The sequence below is a fragment of the Bactrocera dorsalis genome, chromosome 4 (genome assembly GCF_023373825.1).
Source record: "Bactrocera dorsalis isolate Fly_Bdor chromosome 4, ASM2337382v1, whole genome shotgun sequence".
NCBI lineage: Eukaryota > Metazoa > Arthropoda > Insecta > Diptera > Tephritidae > Bactrocera > Bactrocera dorsalis.
The window spans coordinates 19500821-19514160 of NC_064306.1; the positions used below are offsets into that span (position 1 = coordinate 19500821).

The 13340-nt window shown below is 33.3% G+C and overlaps 1 protein-coding gene across 5 annotated transcripts in view; it reads left to right on the forward strand.

Moving 5' to 3' along the window:
- The window catches only part of LOC105232894 (inhibitory POU protein), a 109080-nt gene that overhangs the window by 29046 nt on the left and 66694 nt on the right, over positions 1-13340 (forward strand). For all 5 annotated transcript variants that reach the window (XM_049454660.1, XM_049454659.1, XM_029553243.2 and 2 more), the window contains exon 3: positions 12760-12936. In XM_049454660.1, coding sequence (XP_049310617.1) covers positions 12760-12936 — 177 coding nt within the window. The remainder of the gene's footprint in view (positions 1-12759; positions 12937-13340) is intronic.

The window sequence follows — 13340 nt, forward strand, 5'->3', positions numbered from 1 at the left end:
CGTATCTCAAACACTAATGAATATTTTGACATGAAATTTGACATAAATGTGACTGACAGTACTACCAACCTAAAAAAAAAAATAATTCTCCAAATCCTTCGACGCGCGCAGTTTAAATTCAAATGTCCTTATTTTTTGGGCACACATAAAGCAAAAAATACAGACATACAGACAGACATACCAGGGTTAATTCAACAAAAACATGATTTGTTTACATTTTATAGTCAAATAAGCATAAGTAAATACTTATTTCATTTTGTTGAATACATATTGATAAATATGAAACATAATAAATACATCTGTAAAGATCTGTTTAAACTTTATACTCATGTGCCTTGGTTATCTTCACCTAATCAAAGCATGTAAATTAATAGTTTGTTTTATTTTCGAGTCACCGCGGGCAACTGCCTCGTTTTCTTTATTACATTTTCTTAAATACAATATTTTGCTTAAGCCTAGATAAAAATATTAATCTTACATTCTAGGAAGTATATCTACAATCCACTTGAGATAGGACATATGTAGGACATATGTTTCAAGTGGAAAGATTCATCTTACAATTATATATTTATATTTTTGGACCACCTAAGGCGGACAGCATTAGCAAAGTACATATAATGTTTAAATGCGGACCATATGGGTCATAAGTGTCATGTTACATATTTATGACAGATAAAGAATATGTTCATGTAATATGAACTGGTGGTATTAACTCCCCCACCTCTAAATTGAAGCGTCCCGATTCAAAGGGATATAGTACGTGAGGCTATAGACTATTTTATCAATTTAAACAGTACCATTTTAAAATCTTAATTTATATGTACAATTTATTTAAATTTGACTCTTAGATACATTTTATATTATCTTTGACTTCTAATTATTTTTTGATTGAAGTCTTTTTAAATGTGACAACTTTTAGACAAAAATTTCTTTTTCTTGCATATTAATTTAAGATTTGATATTATCTTTATGAATTATTATGTTTCTGTTTTGTATTTTAATTGTATTTCCTAAATCTTCTAATACTACTTGTTTTTTTGTATTTGGGGTTTAATTTGTTTCTTTCCCCATAAATTTTTTCATATATAATATCTCCTTTTTGATAACTTTTTTGAAGCCTTTTCTTATTATGATGCTCTAGCATTTTCTCTTGTGCATTTTGCAACACATTTTTCATATTTTTTCCATTATTTTTTGTTTTATTTTGCCGGTTTGAACTTCGGCTGGCGTTTTAGGACCTTTTTGTCCCAAAATAATATAAATTTTTTATTTCTTTATTTTGATATACATATATATTTATATTCATTTTATATTTTTTACCATTATTTTTTTCTTTTATTTTGCCGGTATGAACTTCGGCTGGCGTTGTAGAACATTTTCGTTCCACAATATTTTTTCATAATTATTCTGTTTACTCTGCTGGTATAAATCTTCAGCTGGCGTTTTAGGACCTTTTTGTCCCAAAAAAAATTTGTTTTTACTTTTTTAATAAAATATTGCCGGTAAAATCTTCGGCAGGCGCTTCAGGAGTCTCTGCTCCCAAAGAATTACATTTTTCTTTCCTTTAACTTTATTTTTCGTTTTTTTTTTATATATTTGTGAGTTTCATGAAACAGGATATATAGTAATACTCACAAAAATATAGTTAAATTTCTTTTGTATAAATCTATTCTAATAACTTCCTATTAAGAATATTTGAATGTTGTTGCCTGTCTGTATTTAAATATTTGTTTTGATCTTTTCTGGGAAAAGATACCCTTTTATTCTGGAGGGTCTGGAGTTCAGAATCGCAGAACTGAGTTTATATTATAAACCGGAGGGTCCCCCTTGCGGTAGTGAATCACGGTTTTAAAAATATTTTATTATTTGGCTGGTCGAGCCTTCATTTAAAATTTTTAATATTTAATTTGATATAATTTGTATATATTTGATATACAATTTTTTTATTTTTATTTTTAATCACAGACAGTTGTGAGTGTCATGATTATTATTTTTATAATACTAAAACAACATAACTAAACATTTTGTACTTAATGCAATTAATTAATATAAGAGCTACTTACAACTATTTTGTTGTTGTTGAATTTGATGCTGCTGTTGAATATGTTGTTGTTGTTGTTAATCAGGTTGCTGCCTTTAAAGTTTGTTACTGCTATTTCTGTTGCTGCTTTTACTGCTACTGCTGTTGCGTACGTTTGTTTGCTGTTCGCCCGTAATACGTGGCGCGTTCGATTGGCAGTTGGCACAAACACACACTCGAAATTTTTTCAATATTTTTCTAAGTGGCGCTGAGATTTTTTTGTTTATGTGTCTCTTTTTGGAATTAGCGTTTTTTCAAAATTTTTTGTTGTAATGCGTTGCTTGTTGTTGTTTATGAGGTGCTGTATTCTTTTGCTGGAGCTCTTGCTGTCGTCCTTGAAGACATCAATTTATCCGTATGTGTAAAGTTGCTGCTCTACCACAGTCAGTTCATGTTCAATACACAGAACTTGCCAATTTCGGTTTGTTTTTCTCTTTTCTCCTCAGTAGAGGATACTTGATTTATTTTTCGACGGTAACACGGGGATTTTTGGTCCCCTTAAACGGTTACCGCCTAATCTTATTGTTTCATTTTGGTCCAACAGGAGTTTTGCGATACTCCTGGCAGGATCGCCAATTAATAAGTTGTTTTGTTTTTGAGTAACCACGGGCAACTACGGGCAACTGCCTGTGGTCGACTGCCTCGTTTTCTTTATTACATTTTCTTAAATACAATATTTTGCTTAAGCCTAGATAAAAATATTAATCTTACATTCTAGGAAGTATATCTACAATCCACTTGAGATAGGACATATGTAGGACATATGTTTCAAGTGGAAAGATTCATCTTACAATTATATATTTATATTTTTGGACCACCTAAGGCGGACAGCATTAGCAAAGTACATATAATGTTTAAATGCGGACCATATGGGTCATAAGTGTCATGTTACATATTTATGACAGATAAAGAATATGTTCATGTAATATGAACTGGTGGTATTAACTTGTACGCAGTCTTTTTGCTTAGAAATTTGTCATTTCACGCATTCAAGTATTCCAAACGTAAGTGCTAACTTTTTGTCTATATCTAATAATAAGGGTTTGAAAATATTGGCTACATGTAAATGCGAAGATATGTAATTGTTTATTTATATCAATATCATTTATTTTACATAGATATTTCTTTATACCTATCTATATGTATATGTGTGCACATATTCTGATTTACTTAGTAAAATTTGTAGGCTAGTCATAATAGGTACGTTGCGTTGACAGCAGCAGAATATTTTGCTTATGGGTGGTCCAATATTAGTTTATTTTCCTAAACCATATCGAAATGTGGAAAAAATTACTATTTACCTCTCAACCCAGCTCGATAGACTTTACTCCATAATGCTCTAACTTTTTTGCTGGTCTGAGAAACACATTTTCTGGAGGTTTTCAAGCAGGACCTCTCTTGCGTCCTTTATAATGTTTGAGAAAAAAGCATAGTATATGGTAAAAGTCGAAGAATATGGTAGATGAGGATAACTGGGCGTAACGTATTTTGAACAAAATGGCCGTGGCAGCGATGCTTTGTTTTACGCAATAGAATTAATCGGACCGCCCTAGTATGTGTGTTAATAGAGAAAGAGTTAGTTTCCGTTCATGCGTTTTGAGTGTTAGGGTTAAAGCTGGTATTTCTCATATTAAAACAATTAGAAATTACGTACTCAATTTGTAACTAGCAAAGGTGCCAGCGAAACTGTATCGTTATTATCTGAAATAGTTGATAGATTACAATCATATTTGCTAACTATTTAACAAATACCACTTATCTCTTTAACTACATTTTATATTGCATCAGAAATATATACATGTACGAGGGCTGTCCGATAAATAACCGACCTAACCATGATGCACGCGACTTTTTCAAATTTTTTTTTTTATTTTTCTACATAGTCTCCTTGTAACTCCACACACTTCTCCTAGCGATGCTCCCATCTCTGCAACCCTTCCAAATAGTACTTGGCGTCTTTGTCTGCAAAATACGAGTTTACGAAAGAGATTGCCACCTCATTTAGCGAAAATCTCTGGCCGCCGAGCTCAGTTTTAAGTTGAGGAAACAAAAAAAAGTCGCTTGGTGCTAGATCCGGTGAATAAGGTGGATGGTCAAGCAGTTCGAACCGCAATTCGTGGGTTTTCACAATGGCGACTGTTGAGGTGTGAGATGGTGCGTTGTCTTGGTGGAACAAGGCTTTCTTTTTTTGCAAATGTGGCCGATTTTTCGAAATTTCTTCCTTTAGCTTGTCCAATAATGATGCGTAGTATGCTCCTGTTATAGGTTTTCCTTTTTCAAGATAGTCGGTAAAAATAATTCCATGGCTGTCCCAAAAAACACTCGCCATCACTTTCCCAGCCGAATACACAGCTTTAGGTTTTTTTGGGGCTGGTCCCCTTTTCAATCCACTGTTTAGATTGGTTTTTTGTTTCGGGCGTATAACGATGAATCCAAGTTTCGTCTACAGTTATCAATCGGCGCCAAAACTCGGTCTTATTGCCTCTAAACTGAGCCAACAGAGCGCTGGAAATGTTCATGCGCGCACGTTTGTGGTCTAACGTAAGCAAACGCGGCACCCAACGCGCGGACAGCTTTCTCATGCCCAAATCTTGGTTTAATATGTGACAAACAGTTTCTTTTGACATCTTCATAATCTCAGCTATTTCCCTAACTTTAATCCGGCGGTCGTCTAGTACGAATTGATGAACTTTAGCGATGTTATCGTTAGTGGTTACAGTTTTTGGACGCCCAGGACGTTCATTATCCTCCAAGCTCCTGCGACCACGTTTAAATTCAGCTGCCCAAAATTTTACGGTGGTAAACGATGGTGCAGAGTCGCCATACACAAAGTCCAACTCGTCTCTGATTTGTGAAGGCGTATTGCCTTTCAAAAATAAAAATTTAATTACAGCTCGATATTCAATTTTTTCCATTTTGGGGAAATCACCGAAATAGACTCACAAAAACGACTGTCAACAGATAATTGCGCAAGATAAATTTCTGAAATTTTGGCGAGTAGCTATTATAATATGCACAATTTGAAGTAGAAACTTTTTTTCAGATGTGCCGCTAGCTTCACGTTGAGGTCGGTTATTTATCGGACAACCCTCGTATTAAAGCCAACCTAGCTAATACAAAACTCTGTATTCTTCATATTGTTGCTGTAGGAAGATACAAAGCTTATCAATAATTTGCGTTACCAAATCAAATAATACTAATAGAACTGATATTAATTAACTGAAACGAAACAAACTTAACGGAAACTGGTTGATAGAAAACAGTTCTTCTGCTCCCAAATATCTTAAAAATTATTCAAATAATATAATAATAAAATCCTTTGATCCAAAAAATAGCTGAATCTGGAGCCGTGCTCCCTACAAGAGGCTAATAATTGCATCTTTAATCTTCGTATTATACATAGAGTATACATAGTAATTTCGTTTTTTAAGTGCAATTTAAACAAGATTTTTTTATTGTGTTATGTAAATATTTGCATTCACCGGAACGAAATTTTGGCGATGGTGTTCGATCACCACATTTTCTCCGTAGACATCACATAATTTTCGCTCTGCTTGAACTGTGTTTTTATCTGTTTGTTATTAAAACAGTAAAATGTACCGAAAATGCTTTTTTGAACTTCCACCTTCGATAGGTCCTACCAAAAACTAATTTAAAAAATTTAATAAATTTGTTTGCAGATAAATCTTACGATATCAGCTGTTCAAATATACAATTGTAAAGCGGATAAGTGGGAAGATAGCTGCGAAAAAAATTTAATAAGATCAGCTGTTGTCATTGAACGAAATTACTTAGTGAACGAGACAATAATTATAGAACGAAGAGTGAGCCTATTTTCAATAGAACGATACAAGGAGCGATGTTTTGACGGGTTCAGGAATCACATGCTCTTTGCACTGTCACTTGTTATATTTGTCAGTATTAGTGTTTAATATTACTTACATTTAACGACGTAGTCAATAATTTTGTTGTTAACAATATTTCTAATAATATAGGTAAGTTAACATTTTTTGATAAACACTTGATAAACCCTTTGGAATACTTTTTCAGAAATATATATATATTTAATATATTATTATACTAGCTGACCCCACAGCCGTTGCCCTGCGTGAAATGATGTGTTTTGAAATGAAAAGAAAGTTAAATTTATCTCTTAATTTATTTTTCAATGTAACGCAGCTTGACTTTAAGTCAACAATATCGGTATTTTTTGGCAGCTAATATTCCGCGTGCACTTAAGGAGTCGTAGTTACGATAATTTGGCCAATGCCCGAACATTCGTGATGAGTTCATCTCTCGTGAGTTGATAAAAGACGGATGGAATTGATATCAAACCACCGGAAGTATCAACCGGAATTGACTCGTTTCCAATTTATAGCGAAGAAGATGTAAAATGTCTTCAGCAATGTCATTTTTGTTCGTATCCCATTATTGACGCAGATTTGAAGGCTGATATGTCGAAATGATTATCGCGAAAAGCGTGCGAACTTAAGTGGTTACGTTGCTTCAATATAAAGTCCATCGAAGCTGTTGCTTGAAATTACAGTGACATCGTGACGATCGCTTGATAATTGATCCATAATAATACCGCACGTACGTCATCGCATACTGGGAGTACTCGTTCATGTGCTTTGGGCTGCTAATGTATGTTGATGCCAAAAAGAACGCCGATCGATATTAGCGCGACCTCTTCGTGGCATCGTAACAAATTTCAATCTGTAATTGATCACTTTGTGTGCAACACACATAACATTTTCACTGAATAATTTTTAAAAATTGTTGAAACAAACAACAAATTTGAACGATTCAAATAATTGAAAAACAAACAAAAAAATTAAAAAAAAAAATTGTATGGAAAAAATTAGCTTTTTGGAATTGTCCGACTTTTTCTCACGAAAAGCATGCAGGTTTATTTATTTCTAAACCTTCCCCGATCCCCACAGAACATTCTCTGAAAATTTCATCAAGATTGGTTCAGTCGTTCTCTCAGCGTTACTAATAAACAAACATTCATTCGTTTGTATGGGAAAAAGAAAAGGGCTAGTTTTAGGGGTTTCCGGCAATTATTCGATTTTTTTACTGCAGAAACCATCCCTGAACCTCAACGAACAAAACAAAAAAGAATTATCAAATTTGGTTCAGTCGTATGAAAGTTATGAGCGTACATACTTTTTGGCGATTCATTTTTATTTATATATGTACATACATATGTAGATAAAATATAAATAAAATTCTAAAAATTAATGTTTGCGCTGAGCAAAGTAGTACTTGTATATTGTTTGTGAACTAAAACTATTTTGGATAATTTTTCTAAAATATATATTTTTAATATAATATTATATATAATATAAGATAAAATACGACAACAGCTATTTAACAGCGAAATTGAAACGTCACTTAGAAAAAGTACATCCAAATTTGTCTGACCATTGGCAAAAATTCTTTGAAGGAAAATTAGAGAACCTAAAAAAAAGAAACTCGGGTCTAGTGGCACAAGATTTTCCCCATCGGAAAAAATATTACTAGCGCTTTTTGAGATTTTTAAAATAGTAGCACAATGTTACAAATCTCATACAATCGGCGAAACTCTCGTGAAACCGTGTAGAATCAAAGCCGTCAAAGAAGTTTTGGGATTAGAGGCCAAAAGTAAAGCACAAGATATACCTCCATATCTAATAACACGATCAAAGCTTGAATTGAAATGTTAAATGATATAGAAACTTGTTTCCAAAATCAGATTCAGAGAAAGGAGAGCTTGAGATGTTGGCTGGCAGGAGCTCGGTTTCAATCTCTCGAGACTACTAAACGGCGAAAGTTCTGCTGTGAAGGATGAAGAAGAACCTACACCAACAACCTCCAGGTGACAACCTTTTCGTTCCGCCACTCGACCAAGACGAGGTGGTACAACAAAGTTCCAGAGACCAATGGATTACCTGAAAAAATGTGTGTTCCAGCTGCTAAGCACGCGCTAATTACCGCGCTTTCTCGATGTTTTTTTGTGAAATACTTAGGCCAATTGTAAATAAACCGATTGGACCTTATCAGTGTGGCTTTAGACCTGGCAAATCTGCCATAGACCAAACAAATTCATATTTAGATTATGGAGAATGATGTTGTGCACAACAACCTTTTCAGTGTAGCTTTAGACCTGGCAAATCCGCCATAGACCGAACAGATATCTAGATTACGAAGAATGAATGTTAGTCAAAATCGTAAAGGACCTCTGCGAACCGTTCGATACCACACGCCTTTTTAGAAATGGTTATTACCTCTTGTGCGCTTTTTCAATATAATACTAAAGTCTAACACTGGTAGACACATAATTTGTGATATGAAAATACTTTGGTGTTTCTTATGCCGTTTGATACCCTGAAGGTGAATCTGAAAACAGAATTTTTCTATTACCCACAGATATTCTGTAACCTGCGGTTTTAGATTTTACAATACAAATGTGATCAAATTGAAAGGTGATTTAATTTGAATAAATTTATACCTTGCGTGTTTTCGAATCGGTAATTTTTTTTCTGTGAGTTGGTGGTACTGTTAGTGATATCTATGTATGCTAAATTTCGCGTCAAAATATGCATTCGTATTTGAGATACGCGTCGTTTTGCGAGGCTCTAAAAGTGAATTCTTAAAATGTTACTATGTCTGAATTTATTGAACAAAGAAGTGCCATAATGCACCATCTCATACTGCATTGGTTATTGGTGACCATTTCGCCACATTTTCAACGCCGCAATCACCAGATTCGCCTGATTTACCTTCGTGTAACTTCTGGCTATTCAGCGAATTCACATGACCACTCCGAGCAGTGGCCAGTACGTTAGGGATAAAAAAACGTTACTACATAGTGAACCTCTAGTTGATCCCAAAAAGGTATTACTACCATCTTTGCATATTAAATTGGGTTTAATGAAGTATTTTGTTAAGGCAATGGACAGAAATGGAAGAGGGTTCTTATACATACATATGTATATCTGAAACAAAAATTTCCAAGAGTCAGTGAAGCATTGTATATCTGTAAATAAGATAAGTAATGAAAGATGAAACATTTGAGGAAATGCTTAATGAAACTTACTGCCTATAAAAAATGGGTTGCAACATGTCCCTTAAAATTCACTTTCTGGACTCTGATCTGGATATTTTCCCCGAAAATTTAGGGGCCGTTAGTGACGAACATAGGGAACGGTTCTACCAAGACATTTCTGCTATGGAAAAACGGTACTAAGGCAAATGTTGTTCCAGATTTCTGCTGGCCATTGTTAAAGGATACTCCAAAAACAAAATATCGCCGAAAAACAAAGTCAGTAAAATTTTTAAACAAAAATGCTCTTAGCAAAAAAACTATGGGTGATAGAAGAAATCTGTAGCCATTTTCTGCATACAAATGCAGCAATTTTTATATAATAAACACTTTGTTCTGTTCATGTCACAAAAAACAAGTAGATTTTTGTTTGCCAGTGTAATCTGAATCGCAATGGTACTGTAGTATATTCTAAAAGAATAATGTTACTGGGAAATACATACCTACATTATATTACATTAAATGTGGTATATGTGATGTAAACTCAACCGTAGGTTTAATAAATTGGGTATGTGAAGGAAAAGTTAACCAAATAATAGAAAATTACCATGTTAGATATAATAACAAGTCCGTTCTTTTCGAATGTAACTCTATTAATTAAACTCAATTCCCAATCCTTGCAGCTAGGAAGTTAACATAATGTATACAACTAATGAGTGCAAATGTTTATTGTTGTTGTTATTATTATGTAATATAAAGAGAGACTTTGGTGTAAGGAAATTTTAAAAGAAAGATTAATTAGCATGTATGAAAATTATGAAATGAGAAAAGGAGATATGAGAAGATAAGTAAGGCAGGTAAACAAGTGTATGTTGTTGAAAGTGGGAGTACTAGTAAATGACTACACAAGGTGGGTTCCAAAGTAAACAGGACTTTAAAAAAAACTGAACATTTGGTTTTTTCGGCAAAATCAATTAATTTATTCAAAATAGTCTTCTTCTGTTTCAATACAGCTGTTTTTTTGACCGCCAGTATGCCGGTGAAAGCCTTTTGAATGGCCTCTACGTCTGCATAACGCTTTCCTTTCATGGGCAAATTAATTTTTCCAAAAAGGAAGAAGTCGCACGGTGCAATATCAGGTTAGTACGAGGAGTGTTTAATGGTAAAAATGTGATTTTTGGTCAAATAATCGGTCACAAGCGTCGAATCGATTGTTGGATTCAGAGCAATTTTTGGTTGTCAGTCAATTTGTGCAAAGCAAATCGTGCACACACCTTTCGTGTGTAAAAATGCGATAAATCGATGTTTTGGGGATTTTCAATTCCATTTCCATTAATTTTTCAATAATGATTTCGGCTGATTTTTGATGAGCTCACGTACAGTTTCGATGGAATTCCCGGTGATCACGGATTTTGATTGGCCCATATGTTTATCATTATTTGTCCTCACGACCACTTTGAAAACGTTGAAACCACTAGTGCACTCTGCTACGGGATAGGCAATCATCGCCATAAACTTGTTTCATCAAGTGAAACGTTTCGGTAAAAGTTCTACCAATTTTAAAACAAAATTTAATGTTGGCTCATTTTCGCACCGATAACACAAGCATGCTGACACTTAAAACACAATAACTTCACTTCCAATTAAAGAAAAATGTCATAAAATTCTCACTGGACAATCGATAAAGATATCAGATTCTAACGCATCAGTCGACATATACATTGATGGCACCACCTGGGGCGCTGGATTCAAAAAGTCCTGTTTACTTGGCACTTACCTTATATATAAGATTTAAGCAAGAGTCTAGGCCAAATCGATCCATATTCAACACTAAACCACATTGAATTCGAAAATATTTGTATTAGGAGAAGCATTGAGTCGATGTTATCCGTTTTCGGCATGTCGACATATTAGTTATGACCTTCATTTTGTGGTGTTGGGTTAAGGTTTCAAAGTCAAAAACGATATATTTGTGATATATTAGTTATGACCTTAATTTTGTGGTGTTGGGATAAGGTTTTAAAGTCAAAAACGATATATTTGTGTTTTTTTTGCGGCGAAATGAGTAATATAATTTTATTAAATTTAATGACATATTGTTGTACAACTTTTGAAGTATATTAGAACAAATTTTCAATGAAAAATATTAATAAATAAGCCCGTGACCGTGAATCTCCAGAAACGCGTTGAAAAAAAGTGGAGCATTATATGTAACTCGTTACCGTTTTCAATATCTTTTTATTTATTGAATCTGCTTTTTGTTTTAAAAGCCTAACAATAAGTTATAAAATCTTAAATCTATTTAAAAACTAGACACGCTCAAACAAGTGATTGAGCTGTTTTAGTGATACATTGCTCCTCAGTACGCGGGCATATCTCTTCTTTTAAGGCGTGTGTGATGGCAGGAATGTACCAAAGCATTAGCCAAAGGATTTGGGTGATTACGGAGTTTAAATATATAGTTAATTCTGCTGTCTTTTACTTCTTTCCTTACCATAGAAATACCAAGGTCTTTATGGATATTTTCATTACGAATGTACCATGGCGAACACGTGATTGATCTAAGCATTTTTGATTGGAACCTTTGTATTATGTCTATATTAGTTGCACAGGTTGTACGCCACAGTTGAATGCCATACATCCAAATCGGCTTTATGACCGCATTATATAAAAGCACTTAATTGTCTAGGCTAAGTTTGGAGTTTTTATTTAATAGCCAATTTAAATTTGCAGCTTTTATCTTCATGCAAGTTATTTTACTAGATATATGTTTTCTCCACGTAAGTCTTCTATCTAGGTGAATACCATTGATATGCTTTTTAAATGTGATGTATTTCTCGAGGTAATCAGATGGAGTTTTTTGTCTAGTTTTTGCAGCACTTGGAAGAAAAAGCGCGATTTTAACTAAAAAAAATCGCGGTTAATTTGTTAACAAAAAATAGAAAAAATGGAAAAAAAGGTCCAAATTAGTCTGAATTAAACTTTTTGATTACAAGTAAATATTGTATAAAAATTTAAAAAAGTAGAATTTAGTCGACTCTTTCTAGCATCTGAATTTTTTATAATTAGCGGCTTAACCTAACCCCAAACGGTTACTCATAACCTATCAACGCACCTGATTTAAAAATTTAAGTCCAAAGGCAAAAATCTGCGTGTTCACTGAATACATTACCCTTTGTGTATGCTCTTACCAAGATGTATTGTTCATTAAATACTTAATTCTAGAAAAAGTACATATATATTTTTTGAAGTTAAAATTGCATTGAGTAAAAAAATTAAGATAATTTAAAATTATAATAAAAGAGGCTATAATTACTACTCTTTATTTGACATATATTCAGTTGTATTTGTTTGTTTTTAAGTTTTTTTATTTTTTTAATCTAAAACAACAATATCATACGGCGTTCCAGAAAATTGCTTATGAGATTAGTAAAAAACATTTACCAGCTCAATTATCGATAACAACTCAGATTTTGGATATTTTAATTACTAAAGGTTCTAATTTGTGAAAATATTAATGATGTGTGTATATGTATACATATGTATGTAGATGGAGTACAATAAGTTAACTAGACGTTGCATATATTTCACATATTAATTCTTCATTTTTTATTCTTATTTTTAAATTCTTCTTCTTCTTAATTTTAAATAGGGTGATATATTTGCGGGAATCAATGATGGTATCCTTAGTAGGGCGGAGGCACTGGCGGCGGTGGATATGGGTAAACATCAAACCACACATCATCACAGTCAAATGCCGGGTCAAATAAAACATGACGTTATGTACCATCATCATAGTATGGCTGGACCTCCGCAACGACCATTACAGGTAAGCCCAGACCGATTTCATTCATACTCGTATTAGACACTATACCAAATTATAGCTAAAATGAAATATTACACGTATTTGTCATTATAAACATTATAAAGTAGATCACTATTGTACATATTTGAGCCGATAGATAGACATTTACTTCTGCATTACACTATATTATTATAGTTATTATAATTTTATTAATATAAATCGCAACATAACACACCCAGGCAAAGCGATCTTCGTATCTCACAGATTGATCGATTATTCCGATATCTTTAAAATTGATTTATACCATATATTTTAAAGAGAAAGAATCAGATTTAATTAAAAAAATGTGTTATATGAAAAGTAGGCCAAATCCGGTTTCTCCCATTTTACAAAGTTAACATAAACGGGTAATGATACACACCAAATTT